Source organism: Balaenoptera borealis (assembly GCF_965194805.1).
Source record: "Balaenoptera borealis genome assembly, chromosome: 12".
Taxonomy (NCBI): domain Eukaryota; kingdom Metazoa; phylum Chordata; class Mammalia; order Artiodactyla; family Balaenopteridae; genus Balaenoptera; species Balaenoptera borealis.
Window position 1 is genome coordinate 49,943,295 of NC_138869.1, and position 16,768 is coordinate 49,960,062.

The following is a 16,768-nucleotide window of genomic DNA, read 5'->3' on the forward strand; positions in this document are numbered from 1 at the left end:
AAGCCCCTACTTGAACTTTTTATAAAGCCTGATTGTAGGAAAGTGCCTGTTGAAATAGGGCCCCCATTTCCCCAGAAGGTTAACCCCCGCTTCTGGGGAGTTTTCTCAGAGGTCTGAGCAGAGGTGTGATTTATTGAGCATTTACTAAGGGCTTAGAGGACATTTGACTTTATTATCTCCTTTAATCCCCATGAGAGCCCTACATCATTAGGTACTATTGTTATTTCCCATCTTATAGACGAGAAAACTGAGGCTTGTAGAAGTTAAACTGACCTGCCCAACATCTCATAGTGACTAATAGTGACTGTGTCCTTCTGTCCCCAGAGGGGTTAAACTTGTAGTGGACGTGCTTTTAGGAAATGCATTTGTACCTCTGTGGCCATGGTGAGGAAATGTGCTCATATCCAGGCTGTTTAAACGTGTGGGCTGGGAGGACGGTGCAGCGGTGCTGAAGCGTGGAGAGGGGAGGGCTCGATTGTTGTGCTGGAGGACAGCCAAGGACCTAATAAGGAGGGGTAACAGGACTGTTGGGTGTAGTTCTGTGGATGGGAAAAGGATGCCTGCGGAGATGAAATTCTACTGGAAATACTCTTCAATTATATTGGTGTGTGTCTCATTTTTACTAAAACAGAGACACTATATTCTATACCCTGTTTTGTGACCTGCCTTTTTCCGACTCAGGCTATCCCGAGTACCTTTTCTTGGCTTCCGTGGGTTTCTCTGCAGCATCATTAGAAATGGGACGTGTACAGACCTGTTATATGGATGGACCATGTTTTATTTCATTGAAATCCATATTATTAGACATTTTTTTATTTTCCAGTGTTTCACTGTGATGCAGTGCTGGAAGAGGAAAGTTCAATCTCTGTGCACCGTTATGATTTTTCCTTAGGAAATAATTGTAGAAGTGGAACTGCTATTTTTTTTTTTTTTAAAGGCATATTTTTTTTTAAAATTTATTTATTTATTTATTTATGGCTGTGTTGGGTCTTCGTTTCTGTGCGAGGGCTTTCTCTAGTTGCGGCAAGCGGGGGCCACTCTTCATCGCGGTGCACGGGCCTCTCACTGTCACGGCCTCTCTTGTTGCGGAGCACAGGCTCCAGACGCGCAGGCTCAGCAGTTGTGGCTCACGGGCCCAGTTGCTCCGCGGCATGTGGGATCCTCCCAGACCAGGGCTCGAACCCGTGTCCCCCGCATTGGCAGGCAGACTCTCAACCACTGTGCCACCAGGGAAGCCCGGAACTGCTATTTTTTTCTTTTCTTTTCTTTTTTTAAAAATAAATTTATTTATTTATTTATTTATGGCTGCATTGGGTCTTGGTTGCTGGACGCTGGCTTTTCTCTAGTTACAGGGAGCAGGGCCTACTCTTCCTTGTGGTGCACAGGCTTCTCATTGCGGTGGCTTCTCTTGTTGCGGAGCACAGGCTCTAGGCGTGTGGTCTTCAGTAGTTGTGGCTTGCCGGCTCTAGAGCACAGGCTCAGTAGTTGTGGTACATGGGCCTAGTTGCTTCGTGGCATGTGGGATCTTCCCGGACCAGGGCTCGAACCCGTGTCGCCTGCATTGGCAGGTGGATTCTTAACCACTGAGCCACCAGGAAGCCCCAAGTGGAAATGCTTTTGATGCATACTCCTGGGTGTGAGTGACCTCCTTACCCAGACGGTCAGAGGCACAGGTTATAACTAGGGGGAAAAGGTGTGCATGTGGGATAGATAACAAGAGAGTATCTCATACTTGTTTTCATTTTCATTTCTCTGATTACTTGTGATTTTTCTCCTGAAAACTATTATTGAATTTTCTCTCATAATGATTCCTACATGAGTATTTTTATTGGGGAGGTTAACATTTTTCAGTGTAAAATGTTCTTCATGGTTTCTTTGAAAGCATTTGTCTTGAAATTGACATTCTCTTATCATCTTAAAATTTTCTTTTTCATGTAGGATTGCTCTTTTTTATGTCCCAACTGGTTTTGAAAAATTTTAGATCTACATAAATGGTAAGAGAAGAATACCGTGAACTAAGTTGATGTTGTCATTATGCATTTATTGGTACGTTTGCCATGTGCTGAGGCATTAAACACATTTGGGTTCAACACCGGCCCCACCTCTAGGTTCTTGGGACCGTGGGGAGTTGCCTCCAGCCCCAGTTTCCCCATCGGCAACTGGAGGAGGGCCATGACGCAGGCCTGCAGGCTGCTCTGAGTTTTAGGTCAGCGTTCCCTGGGGTAATGCACCCGGGCCTGGCCCAGCTCATGGTCACTGGAGTAATCCAGAAGCATTCGTGTTCTTTTCCTTGTTGGAGTCATTATGCTTTTTTAAAAGCAAGACTCCACCCGGGGAGTAAGTGCAGTAAAAGCCGGGACCCAAGAAGGGATCCCGTACAGAGAACTGTTCTCTTCCCCTCTCTTCCTCTCTCACCCTTGCCCCGCATTCCTGGGCCTCTGCTTATTATATTACCTTTATCCTTGAGCGTGACAGCTCCGCAGCCACTGTTCTGGCTGGGTGAGGTTTATCACTAACAGGCCTCATGTACTTGCCTTCCCCGTGGATCCCGACTCTCTCTCTCCCCCCCCATTTCTTGCTCCCCAGAGACCCCACCCCCCTTCGAAGTGACAGCACATGCGGTGTGGGCTGCAGGGCTTCCTCATTTAAGACATCTGAGTCTTCTCAGGGAAAGTTTTCCTCTTCAGAGCAACCGCTTTCCAGCCTGGAATCGCAGAGATTTCCAACAAGCCACCCGACAGGGATTTGGGATGAGCTTTCCACTCCTGCTACCCTGTCCGGCTTTGGCCAGCCTCTGGGGTTCCTCCCTGGACCTGGGAGTGTGGAGAGGACGCTGGTGCAGATCCGGGTTTTCTGATGGGGGTTCGAATTGGGGCAGGGAGCATACGGGCCAGGATGCTCCACCAAGAGCCCCCTCCAGCCTGCCTGCCACCTGCCAGGCTGGCCTTGCACTCTCTGGCTGGCAGAATGAAATGTCCAGAGGCCGCTATTTGTCCCGACTTGGTTTGGGAGCGCAGAGCGGCTCTGTCGGCCTGGTGTGCTGGGGAGGCTTGTCTGCAGAGGACCGCGCTGTAGTTATGGGTCCTACACTGGCTTGTGCTGCACAATGCTCCCTGAAAGTCTTGTTCAGCTTTTAGGGTCTCTTAGGTCTGCGCTGGGCTTGGGCCAGCTGCTCTCACTGAACTCGCTTCGTGCCGCAAGACACGTGAAGGTTCCGTTGGGGATGGAAGAGGAGAGGCAGGCTGTCAGTGAGGCTCTGCAGCTCAGCCTCACAGCGTGGTCTCCTTTCCCTGGAGAGGGAGCTATTTATGGCACGTTATAAATCTGCTGCTGCCAGCCGGAGAGACAGGGACTGTTACGTAAGGCTGTCAGAGCGCGCTGCCTTTTTATTCTCCTTTCTTCCTTGTTCTGGGAGAGGGCGCTGGGCTTACAGAAGGCAGCGTGGCTGGGCACTTCTGTGCTCTGGCTTGTAGCAGAATTATTTTTGGAAACCGGGGAATTTGGTCACATGACAGTTTTCATTCAGTGAGACCTGATCAATGAAATGGATTTGTCCTTACTTCGTAGGCATCTGCAGGGGGCAGTGCCTTGTATTGGTGGGTTTGCTTCTGTCCTCAGCACAGTTTAGAAAGAGAAGGCTGAGTTATGGGACTAAGCTGGGTCAGAGACATTTTTCTCCACTTGACTTGAGTGATGGAAATTTTCTTTGAGTGATTCTTGATTTAAAAAAAAAAAATCGGAGGGATTCACCTTCAGAGCTAGAGAACAGTATGGCCTGAAGAATGGCATTTATTTCACACATGTATGTTGGTGTACGTGGGCGCTTGTGTGTGCCTGGGTATGAGAGCGTGGGAGAGAGAGAGAGAGCAAGGGAGGAAAGACACATGTGAGGGCACCGCACACGTCTCGGGCGCACATGATGGGAGCACTGACGCACCTGTCCGGTGTCCGGTCAGGGGCACGTGATGGGTGCACGTGATGGGGGCTGTGCACGTGATGGACGCCACGCACGTGATGGGCACATCTATCAGGTGTCCAGGTCAGGCAGACGTGACAGACACAAGTGAGAGGCACAGGTGTTGGGCATATGTGCCGGGCACACCCGCGCAGCCCCCATTGTGTGCTCAAGTTCTTCCCTTCAGTCATGCCTAGTGGAAACCTTGACAGTATCTGCCTTAGTCTCCAGCTGTCCTGTCCTCTCCTTTTTTAGGGACCCTCAGGCGTGCTCATAGGACTTCACAGAGGGCCCCGATAGCCGTCCTGGAGACCATATGGCATCTCCTTTCCTGTGCCTTTGGTTACCGCATGTGGCTCCGACTTTCTGGCTGTAGTTGCTGATATCAGCTCCTCCAGGTATTCTTCCTCATTCTGTGGGTGGTCACACATGCCCCCTCCCAAGATGCTCCTTCCTTTTGCAGCATGGTATAGCAGTAGTTGAAATTTTTTTTTTTTTTTTTTTTTTTAATGAAAGCTTCTTTCTTTCTTTCTTTCTTTCTTTCTTTCTTTTTGGCTGTGTTGGGTCTTCGTTTCTGTGCGAGGGCTTTCTCTAGTTGCGGTGAGCGGGGACCACTCTACATCGCGGTGTGCGGGCCTCTCACTGTCGCGGCCTCTCTTGTTGCGGAGCACAGGCTCCAGACGCGCAGGCTCAGTAGCTGTGGCTCACGGGCCTAGTTGCTCCGTGGCATGTGGGATCTTCCCAGACCAGGGCTCGAACCCATGTCCCCTGCATTAGCAGGCAGACTCTCAACCACTGTGCCACCAGGGAAGCCCTGAAATTTTTGAGTAAATAAGAAATGCTTCCAGTCCTGCTTCTGCCGTTATCTGAGAGAAAACTTTGAGCAAGTCGCTTAACCTTTCCCCACCTCACAGAATAAGAACGGTTCTACCAAGCTATGGCATAGATTTATTTTACAGGACAAATGGCGTTACGCGTGTGAAAGCCCACAGAGAGCAGCATCGTCCTGTAGGGCCAGTGGCTGCTTCTTGGCGGCCCTGCTCTTTCTCCCACCTGACACCGTTGCTGCAAAACTGCAGCTCATCTCCTCCTCCTCCAGCTGTTCAACTCTTACATGATGTTTTCTACTCCTTAGCCCCTTGTCCCATTGGCCAGAAAAGTCAGATGAAGTGGGGAGTGATATGATGGAGAAGTAGGGGAGGAGCAGACCCGCACAGTCGCCCATCAGCTGTCCGCCAGCCCAACATGGCCCTGGAGGTCAGACCCCCATCTTTGGGCTGTTTGGGGTGTGCATATTTCTTATACAGGCTTGAGTGGTCTCAGTGGGGTCTTCGCTTTGAGTTCCTTTGCCTCTGTTATGGCAAGAGCATTGTTTTGAGAGACACTGGCTAGATGCAGGAGAATGATCATTGGTCAAGGACCCCATGAAATATCTGATTCTCCACTGGACTTCGAACAACTTTAAGCACATAAGCACAATACACTCAGAACTGTAATACAGCAACATCTTTGGAGCCATTCAAATCTAGGTTCACATCCTGGGCAAGTAATTTAATCTCTCTGAGCCTGTTTTCTCTCCTGTAAAAAGCAGATACGGATATTACTTTATAGGTTGTGATCCTTAAACGAGATCATGCATGTAAATGAGCAAGCCCAGTGCCAGACCTGTAGCTCATTTTGCAAGGAGTACTGGGGCTCTCTGCACTTTCAAAAAGCACATGTTCGTCTTATCACCATGTAAGCAGGCAGCCGTTTGCTCAGAGAAGTAGTTGTAAGATAGCATCAAAGCAAATAGCCCTGTCCAGAGAGGGGGAAACCCTGGTGCCAGTCATGCCTTAAGTCAAGATCCTTTGCGAGCGAGTCGGCCTCAAGCAGGTATCAAGGTTCCGGGGTGCTCACCGTGATTTCAAATGGCTCTTTTCCTTTAGGACTATCCACAGCCTGCAAGTTCCTTGGCCTCATGTGATTATTCCTAAGATAGAAACAATGTGGTGAAAAAGTGCCTCCATTGCATGTCCAGGTGCTAAATGCTTGTGACCCCTAAGGCAGGTCTCCAGACTTTTGATTCGGTCTCAGGCCTGCCGTCCTAGGCCTGGCAGGCCATTTCCTTTCATTGTGTCTGCTTCTTCCAGCAGCTTGTCAACCATTGGTGGTACCCACATTTTATAGATGAGACGTCTTGGAACCTGACCCGGGATTGCAGTCAGTAGGGGGTGGCTGGACTGGGACTAAACCCAGTCCTGTGTGGTACCCATCGTTGGGTCTAAGTCATCTTGCTCTGGGGCTGAAAGGGCCTGGGAGGCTGTGGGCTGACTGTGGTCTGCCTTCTCACTAGGCTTGGGGCTAGTGGGGGCTTCTAACGCATACTGTGCCTTTAGAACTGAAGGCCCTTGTGGGCGGCAAGATTCTGAAGTTGTTCTCTCAAGACTCCTGTCCCCTGGTTAGTCAGTCAAGTAATGATCTAGGTACTGCTATGAGGGGACTTTGCAGATTGAATTAAGGCTGTTGGTCACATGACTTTAAGATAAGGAGATTGTCCTGGCTTATCTGAAGTGTAATCACACGAGCCCTTAAAAACAGAAAAGGAGAGAAGAGGAGACTAGAAAGATGCAGCGGAAGGAGAAGATAGAGTGTGTGAAGGATGCGACATGTCTTTGCTGGCTCTGAGATGTAGGGGTCGCATGCAGGGACTGGAGAGAGGCCTCTAGGAGTCCATGGAAAGCAGGAGAAGGAACACGGGCAGCCTCTAGGAACAAACACCAGCCCCTGGCTGACAGCCAGCATGGAAGTATGGTCTTCAGTCCTGCAACCACAAGTAACTGATTTCTGCCAACAGCCTGAATAAACCTGGATACGGGATTTTCCCCGGAGCTCCAGGAAGGAGCGCAGCCCTGCTGACGCCTCGGCTGGAGCCCGGCGAGGCTCGTGTCAGACTGCTAACCTATAGGACTGTGACTTGAAAAATGACTATTTCAAGCCACTAAATTTGTGGCAGTTTGTCACAATAGCAATAGAGGGCTGATACGATCCTGGAGAACAGTTTGTCCCTTTTTGAAAACTTTTGCTGCACTGGGACCTGTTTGTTCAGTATTGCTGAACTGTGACAGTAAGTCAGTCCCCCAGATACATTGGCTGCCTCTGCCCCCCAGACATAAACCTTGAAAGCTCAGGCACCTGGCTGACCACGGAGGGGGTCACCCAGCACGGGCTTCTCCTTGTCACCTGTTGGGCCGCCAACCCCGAAGCTCTGTTCTGGTTTTCTCCTGACGACCTCTGAGTTTGTCCTGGAGGAAGCTCCTCCTTTAGCCCTTGGGAAACAGGTGATCTGTGTTCACAAAGGGCAGCTCTGTCTGCACAGTATCACTTGGCTCTCCTGCCAGAAGTTGCCTACATGTGGGTGGCAGAGGGTTCATGCTAATAGCTCTGGGGCAGTGGGGGAAGGGCTGAGTAGGACACAGAAGCCCTCCTGCAGCTCCACCTGCCTGCACTTGGGGTTCCTGGCATGGCTTATCTGCAAGGCCACTGGCTTTCTGATGCTCATTCGGTCTCTTCTTTGTTCAGATGAGGTGGCTGAGGCCCAGAGGAGCGACACCATCCCCTCAGTGTCACACAGCTCCACGGAGTTTTTGCTCAGGTTCTGAGCCACAAAAATCCCATGCTGGAGAGGAAGGAAATCATGCACACATGTATTCTGTCAGCAGCAAACTGGGTTAGGCTTGAGCAGCTTGGTCAGTACTCTTTGCCAGCCTAGGGGCTGGAATCTTTTTTTTTTTTTTTTTTTTAGAAGTAAGGGCTTTATTTATTAATTAATTTATTTATTTTTGGCTGTGTTGGGTCTTCGTTTCTGTGCGAGGGCTTTCTCTAGTTGCGGCAAGCGGGGGCCACTCTTCATTGTGGTGCGCGGGCCTCTCACCATCGCGGCCTCTCTTGTTGCGGAGCACAGGCTCCAGACGCGCAGGCTCAGTAGTTGTGGCTCACGGGCCTAGTTGCTCCGTGGCATGTGGGATCTTCCCAGACCAGGGCTCGAACCCATGTCCCCTGCATTAGCAGGCAGATTCTCAGCCACTGCACCACCAGGGAAGCCCAGGGTCTGGAATCTTGATCACCAATCGAGGAGAAGAGTGAGGCACTGGACCTGGGCCAAGGGCCCCAGGCGAGAGGCAGGAGATCCCTCTCAGCTCAAATGCAAAACAAGCTGCCTCCTTGTGTACTTTTTCCTGCTTCTTTTCCTGGCACCTCTTTTGCTGAAAATTTGACCAGGTTGCAGAATTTCTCACTCCTCCGCGAAGAAAAATCTCTCCTTCCCAAAGGCTCCCCAAGCAGAATCGAGTAAGACAGAGGCGCTTTCATCTCTCAGGGCCGTCCACTCTCACTTTGCTTAAGCCTCGTTTGTTCCCTCTGCCTGAAAGAAGCCTTTTGCTTGGTGTGCCAGGGTTGGCCAGAGCCAGAGAGCATCCAGGGCTGTGGCTGCTTTGTTCCTGAACCCCGTGTGAAGCCTCGCAAATGCCTGTGTGCATTAGAGTGAGGGGAAGTAACCAGGTGCCAAGGATCATTTTCCCATGGGGTTCCCATCACTTAGTTCAGACCTGGATTCCCCCTCTTGCTGGCTCTGTGACCTTTGGAAAGTTACTGAACCTCTCTGAGCATTCTTGTCCTCAGCTGTAAAATGGAACTGGTAACAGTACTCAGCTAAGAGGGAGGTGACCCAGCGGCAGGCGGTAGAAGTTAGGGGTTCCAAAGCACTTGACATAGTATCTGGCGCACACCGTAAGTCTCAGCAAAAGTTGATATTGTTAAGATTTTACAGTTGTGCACTGCCTTATAGAATACTGGTGTGGGAAATTGTGAAAATTTAGGAACATGCAAGGGTCACATCTCTTAGACAGTAAATGAATCATTTTGAGGGGGAGGTGACCACTTTGAGAGTGTGTGAACTTGGAGGGTTGCTGTGTGCTTAGCACTCTGTTGGGTACTTTATTTGCATCTGTGTCCGTAATCAGTTTAACAGTCCGAGAGGTGTGGGTATTATTACCTCAGAGAGGAGGAAACTGAGGCTGGAGACCTACAGGAACTCATCTCTCTCCTCTTCACCCCAAATGATGTTTTGGGGTCGTTGGGGCCATGTGCCGGGTGGCCTCTCCTACAGTGGATGCTTGCCTCCTCTGCGAGTCTGATCAGATGCCTGGCTCTGTTTATTTCTGATCCTTGAGCTGTTGGAGATCCTGAGTTAGCAGCAGAAAAAAAATGCATTATGAATAAAAACACTGATAAACAGTTGTCCTAGGAAATTGAGTCCTTACGGTGTCCTTCTCAGCACCACTCAGCACTCCACGGTCCCTGGGTCTCCTCAGAGGGTACCTGCTGTGACTCTTTCTTCTAGAAACTGGGCGAGGGACTTGCAACCCAGATTTTGAGTGGTCTATAAATGAGGCTTCCTGATTCCTGAATTATTGTATGCGGATGATCTTACACGTTTAATCGTGACATCACATTTGGTATATGTTGATCTGTATTGGAAAGGATGAAGTGAGGTTCATTTGAAGCCACTCTGAAGGGCCCATGGGAGGTGGTCTGCGTCCCTGGAACACCTCAGGAGTGTTTCAGAAGGTTTCCCCATTGATTTCTGTGAATCTTCAGGGTTAGCTGTGTGTAATTTGGGAGTTTTGACCCTTTGGTTCCTGTATGGATCATAGAACTACAGCTTCGTAGCTTCAGGAAATCCTCAAAGTCATTTGGACCAAACCCCTTGTTTCATTCATTATTATTTATTCTGCAGATATTTACTCAGTAACTAACAGGTGCCAGGGCCAGCCCATGCTTTCAAGGAGCTCACAGCCTGTGGGAGAGATGAGTCCTGGACAGGGGGTGATGAAGGTATGGAGGTTTGCCAAATACAGAGAAGCTTTCCCCAAAGTCTATTCCATGAAATAAATGCCATGGGACCAGGTATCCTGTGGCAAAAGGTTTCATGATATAATAGGTTTGGAAATGTTGGCATATGAATATTGGCAGAGAGTCCAGAAAGGTGCCTGATTCCGAGAATCTGGAAATTATACTTTCAGTGGTAATGATTATTTTGAGAATGTGATATGTACCTGGCATGGATGTAAGTGCCTTATGTGGATAATCTTATTTTATAAAATCCAGTGATTTGGGCGGGCCATAATTTATAAACTGTTTTTGTATTGATAGAAATTTAGATTATTTCCCACTAGATTTTCATGGGCTAAAGATTGATCTTTTTACTTCAAGAATGGTTTCTCAGTACTGTGGAATATTATCCAGCCTTTAAAAAGGAATGAAATTCTGACATGCTGCAGCATGGATGAACCTTGAGGACATTATGCTAAGTGAAATAAGCCAGTCACTAAAAGACAAATACAGTAGGATCCCTCTTATAGGAGGCACTTAGAGTAGTGAGTTCATAGAGATACAGATAGACAGCATGCAGGTGGCTGCCCGGTGCTGGCAGGAGCGGAAATGGGGAATTATTGGTTAGCGGATACAGTTTCATTTCTGCAAGATGCAAGGTGTTCTGGAGATGGGTTGTACAACAATGTGAATGTACTTAACACTCCTGAGCTTAAAGATGGTTAAGATGGTACATTTTATGTTATGTGTTTGTTTTTAACCACAATAAAACAAAAATACTGTTTTGACAAAAAAATCATATGGTGAGAATTAAAATTCACAAATCATGGGATATGATGGACCTCAAGTTGGTATACATGTGAATGCTGAATATACACATCTGTGTGCTGAATTATTTTAACTGGGGTTTGAGATGAAAAAAAAATCAACTGGAGTAGTTCTATTCTACTTTAAAAAAAAAAAAGAGGGCTTCTCAAGCTTTTGAAGGCTTTGCCAGTTGCTGCCCATAAAAAGTGGACTTTGGACTTGAATGTGGTTGCTTGAGTTCCCTTTGAGGCTTGAGTGAGCACGGGCTGGTGTCTCCAAAATTTGTTTTTTTGAGAAAATGTTTGCACTTACTTGAACTATTTGGCTATAACAACATGTTTCTGAGTTAGTGTATGACAGCTGTAAGTTGAAGCAAAGGTACTAGGAGGAGGGACAGTAGTAATTTGGGGCTGATTTAGGCCAACTCCCTCATTTTATAGAAGATGAAAGCAAAAGTTGTAAAATCCATGACTGAAGTTCTCTTTAAGAAATCTTTATGTTTTTGACCCTTTGTTTTAAAAACCAGATTGATTGGTGAGGACAGATGGCTACTAGACTCATGGTGATCATTTCATAATGTATGCAAATGTCAGATCACTATGTAGTACACCTGAAACTAACAGAATATGGTATGTCAACTATATTTCAATTAAAAAAAAAACCCTATTGATTTCAGGGGGGCAATGGCATTTTGCAAAGGGAGAAACTATTTCAAACTTCTGTGTAAGGATCATATAGACTGCGTCGAAGTACAGATTAAAGAAAATTCGAATGAGGGTTCAATCCATTAATGAGTTTTCAAAACCTTTTAGAGCCCATGTTCATTACCTACCATTTCTCTGTGTAGAGCATCCTTCCACGCTGATGAATTCATACCTGCTCTGAGACTTCCTTTTTGCAGCTGCAGAGTTCACGTCTCTGTGGCTGCACCGTAATTGGCTTCATCCTCTCTGTTACGTGTTAGCTTGTTCTTAGCCTTTCACTGTGATAAGCACCCTTGGTCTGTGCATCCTCGGGCCAAAAAGCCACATGCATTTAGCCAAGCTGTCCTTCTGAATTTATTACCCCTGTCTCCACTATAAGTTTCTTAAAAGTCTTATCAAATTGAGCATTGTTATAGTTTTTAAATCTTTGTCAGTCTGATAAAGAGATTTTTTTGGATCACAATTAAGGGTCCTGAAAATGTTTGGTGTGTGTGTTTGTATACTTTTTTGGGGGGGAGGGGAGAGAATCTTCATATCCTTTGCCCATTTTTCTTCTTCTAGGCTTCAGGTTTGTGAATAACATGTATTAATTTTAAGTGTCCCTGGTTTAATTTCACTGCTGTGCCTACTTCAGCTTGTCTTCCCCACCTCTGAGTTCTTTTTGTCCATCTACTTATTAGTGATAGCTCACAAGGTGTGGTCCGAGTACTTGCAGCTCCTTGGGAAGAGTGGGGTCGTTATGGCTTTAAATATCTCAGAGTGCCCTATAACAATAGCTTAATTGGTTCCCTTCTGGAAGGTCTTCTAGTCTACCCCCTCAGGCCTCTGCTGCCCAGAATATCTTGGGAGTTCTTGAGAATTCCAGGCTTTTTCTTACTGGGCAGCTCCTCCATTTGTCTGTACTTGAATCACTGAGATGTTGTCAATACAATCCTGTTTTTCTCTCTGGTTCCCTGTCACTTTTCACCAGGGATGTACAGGCTCCCATACCTCTTCCCACTTTATATCTGTGTGTTCATTTTAGTGACGGCAGGGAGTTTATCACCATTTACAATAGGAACTCTTGGTGTATTTTGGTAAATAACTTCGTATTGAGGGCTGTAGTTTCCCTTCATCACTGACTACACCATGTCGAGTAAATCTCTGTTAACTTTCCTCTTTTTTCTCTTTTTTTCTTATTAAAAAAAAAAAGAACTGTAAATGTATCATTACTAGAACAATAATTCTCAAACTTTCTTGGTCCCAGGAAAATGATTGAGGATCCCAAAGAGGTTTTGTTCATGTGTGTCAGCTTGATTTACATATATTGTATTAGAAGTCAAAGCAGAAAATTTTAAACCACAGGGACTCAGAAGTACACATGCCCTTCGTTAACCTTCAGAGCAAAGGCATCATCACACATCATGGAAGTCTCTGGAGAGCTCCATCATACCATCTATGAGAGAATGAGAGTGAAATTACCTTAGAAAATCATTTTGACCTTGCAGACTGTTTAAACTGGTCTCAGGGAACCCCAGGGGTTCTCAGGCCACACTTTGAGAACTGTCGTGCTAAAGAATGTTTCTCAGGCTTTCTGTCTTGTTCATGATGGTCATGTTTGGCATTTTTTCTGGGTATATGTGTGCATACCCACAGTATGTGGTATGTGGAGGTGGGCTGGGAGGAAAGAGGCCGTGGCTGAATTGAAAGTTAATGTCTAAGGCAGTAGCGCTCTCCTGAAATGTGTGGAGACATCTCTTGCATGTAGGTTCACTGTTACTGGAACCAAGTGGGGTTCTCAGTATCCTCTGCCATACACCATCCCTTTTCTAGCAGGTGTTTTTTAGGCCCATCCAGATTTTAAGCGGGGGTGTGGACCCTGGGTCAGGCTGATGTTGCTGCAATGGCCTCTAGAGAGAGTGACCTGCTAATCCCCAGAGTCTTAACCGGCTGCCCTTGGATCCCCGAGAGCCTATGAATGGGCTGATCTTCCTGAACCTGCGTGTGTTTTTTTGGCATAAGGTCTGCAGTTTGCATCATATTCTTAAAGGAGTCTTCTAGTTTCATTCCGTAGCTTAAGGTTGGGGCATGCCTTAAAGTTCTTGGAGAGTTGAGAATGTACGGTGGTTGGAAAGGGTTTAAGAGAGATATCACATCTTACATAATTCAGTATACAAAAAAAAGATGCCTTTTTTTTAGAGGGATGCATGTCTTCCCCAGGATGCTCATGCATATCTCTTCCCACAATCCATTTGGCTGCCAGGTGACCTGGGTATGCTCATTTCAGGGTAGGTGCCATCATTTTAGCTGTGATCCAGTCTGTTGATTTGCTTAGAGCTGCTTCAAGACAGGTTTCAGTTAGTAAATGAAGCCACACACTCTGTATTTTGTTCTATACCGGTACCTGATTGGTTGAATGGAACTTCACTTGCAATTCTTTTATCGAAACTGAAGAATTCAATTGGAAGTACCTTGGCTTGAAGGAAACAGAATTTACAGTCTGATCCCACATCATCTCGGGGTCCTTATTTTCTGAAGATTCTGTTCTTTTTTTTTTCAGAGACTCTAAGTCACTGAGCTCCTCTCTCTGGATTGTCCCGTAGATTCCCCGTGAGGAGCCGCTGCTGGTGTGCCAGACCTCCTGGGGGCCGTCTGCCCGACTGCCCCTGACTCCGGCAGCGGGGTCCCCGATGGCAGTGGGCGCCTCCCCGTGAAACCTGCCAAGCTGGACGCCACAGCTCTGCACGACGACACTTTGGCCAACTCCGTGCCCCCTTCGGAGGCGTCCAACCATGCAGTCCTAGCCTGCAGCCCGGGCATCCCTGAGGAACACTATGTAAGCGAGGCTGTGGAAGATGCTCCCGGCTGCAGAGGGTACCGGGATGCCTGCACCATCACTGGTAAGGGCGCCTCTCCCCGCCAGGGACGGTGGGGGAGTCAGTGAGGACCGGGGAAGGGTGGGGTGGGGGAGTCAGTGAGGACCGGGGAAGGGTGGGGCCGTAGGAGTGGGTCCCGGGAGAGGGATGTGGAGAGTGGGGAGGGACTACCAAAGTGCAAAGAGTCTGAGCTTTGGGATCATGAGACCGGCCATCCAGAACTGACCTGTCTGAGATGAAGACAGCACCTCATAGAACTGTCGTGAAGGTTAGAGGCGGGATCACTGAACCTTGAGCAGCGTCCCTGGCCCGTAGTGGGGCTCAGTGTGGTTTGGCCCCTTGCCCCTCTCTCTGAGGCTCAGTTTCTTCGGACATAAGATAGGTGTAATGGAAATATCATGCCGTGATGCTGTGGGCTGCAGCAGTGGGGAGCTCCCTGCAGCGCCCTTCGTACACTGTCAAGTTTTGCACAGACAAAAACTTTGTCAAGTTTTGTCAGTCATGCCTTCCCAGTGTCTTGAGAGCAGGGCACTCACCCCCCCACCCCCCCGCCCCGCCCTGCGCACTGGCAACAATCTGCTATTCAGGCACATTGTAGCGGAGCTCTCGCTTGTGTCCTTCCTCAAGGGATCATTGAGACAACTGCCTGGAGCCAGCACAGGAGGGGGCTCTGAGTGGGAATGGTGTGGGATGGTGTGTGGAACAGCAGTGAGGGGCATAATGATAAATCCAGTTGCGTTCGTATCGAAGTTTTTGCCCAGTTCTCGTCTTGTCTGCATTGTTTGCTTTCATACTGCTGTTTGAAATAACGCCCAATGACAGTTTAAAAGGTGCAGATTTGCTTCCAGTAGCTTTTCCCTGTTCTCTCTCCAGTCAGGCATTGAGGGCCCCCAGCCCCACCCCATGTCAAGAGCTTCCTGGGTGTGAGGGGCGTGGAGGTGCCGGGATCCCAGCCGAATGCCTGGGAGCTGAACCCCTGAGCTCCCGGTTGCACCAGGGGCCTCCCCTCCACTTGTGCACTAAATCCTACCGCTGCTTGCCTGTCCCCTGAAGGACACGCTTCCGGCCCCCGCCCTCTCTCTACTACACCATCCGTTTCTCCTTGCTCCTGGATCTTTCCTGTTAGCACAAAAGCATGCTATCATCTCTCCCTTCTTAAAAAGAATCCTTCTTTGCTCTGCTTTCCCTGCAGCTAGCGTCTGTGTCTCTGCTCTTCGGTTTGCTCTGTTTTTTCTCCTGTTTTTCTCCTGTGTCCACCGCGAGCAGGCTTGTGACCCCACCGTGCCCCCAGTGCTGACGGCCTCGTTCGGTTCAGGGGTCCATCCTTAGCCTTTTCAGCAGGAGTTGACACTGCCGACCACCCCCCCTTCTCCTGGAAATACGGTCCTCCCTTGGCTTTGGGTCCCGACCTTGCTAGCTGCTCCCCTCTGGGAACCTTGGGGGCCCCGGGGCTCAGCCCTTCACTGTCTCGAGTGCCCCACGCCCTAAGTGATCTCACGCGGGCTCCGGGAGTTAGAATCTGCTTCTACACTAAGCACTCTCCAGTTCCTGTCCTCAGACTGGACCTTTGCCCCGAAGGCCAGATGTGTCGGTCTGACTCCACATAACAGCACTTTCTCTTGGACGCCTGATGGGCATCTCTGACTAACTTGGCCAGAAATGAACTCCTGATTTCCCCCTCCACCTGCTTTCTTTGCGGCCTTTCTAAATGGTACTTACATCCTTCCAGTTGCCCAGGCCAGAAGCCTTGGAAGGATTCATGACCTCTGTATTTCTTTCAGACCCTGGTTTGCTGGGAAGTCTGTTCAGACTCTTTGTTCCCAGTGTGTCCAGAGTTTGACTGGTTCTCACCAACCCCACAGTAACTACCCTGGTCTAAGCTGCCCTCATCTCACGCCCGGATCATTGCGGTGGGCTCCTCACTGGGCCTCCTGTTTCCCTCCTTGCCTCTGTGCAGTCCAATCTCTGCCCAGCCAAAGGAGTGGCTTTTTAAATACAACGTCAGGTGGTTTAAGTCTTGTGCTCCAAACCTCCAGTGGGCTCCCTTCTGACCGTGGCCTCAGTGACAGGGCTCCCGGTGCCCCTTTGACCTATCGCCTCTTCACTCGCTCCATTCCAGACACACCGGCCTCCTCACTAATTCTTGGGTACACCCGGAACATCCCACCTCAGGGCCTTTGTTCTTGCTGCTGCTCAGCACCTGGATCGCCTTAACCCCAGATGTCCTCCTGATTCCTTCTTTACTTTCTCCAAATGGCATTTCCTTAGAGGCCTTTGGTGACTCCCCTGCATAGAGGGTGGTCCACACCCACCTTCCCCATCTCCCTTACCTGCTTTAGCTGTCTCCCCGTACTTAGCCGTGAGTACTACATGTTTGTATTTCGTTGACCAAACTTGCCGTAGAATAGAAACTCGCTAAGGGCAAGGACTTTGTGCACCACTGAGTCCCAGTGTCTGAAAGAGCGCCTGCCTGTGGCCAGTGCTCAGTAAACATTTGCTGAATGAATGAGTTGTGTCATTTAATTAGTACTGCATCCCCATTAAGTGGAGACTGTTTAGGTAAAGAGACTAAATCA

General features: G+C 48.5%; 2 protein-coding genes across 2 annotated transcripts in view; both read left to right on the forward strand.

The window, feature by feature from the left end:
* The window catches only part of LOC309607395 (uncharacterized protein), a gene marked incomplete at its 5' end in the record, with an annotated part of 81,233 nt that extends 67,173 nt beyond the window's left edge, over positions 1-14,060 (forward strand). Inside the window, one exon of the mRNA XM_082345828.1 lies at positions 13,920-14,060. Coding sequence (XP_082201954.1) covers positions 13,920-13,986 — 67 coding nt within the window. The 3' untranslated portion in view covers positions 13,987-14,060. The remainder of the gene's footprint in view (positions 1-13,919) is intronic.
* The window catches only part of TRAK1 (trafficking kinesin protein 1), a 102,139-nt gene continuing 99,309 nt past the window's right edge, over positions 13,939-16,768 (forward strand). The window contains exon 1 of the mRNA XM_082348401.1: positions 13,939-14,216. The gene's annotated coding sequence lies outside the window, so the exon portion shown is untranslated. The remainder of the gene's footprint in view (positions 14,217-16,768) is intronic.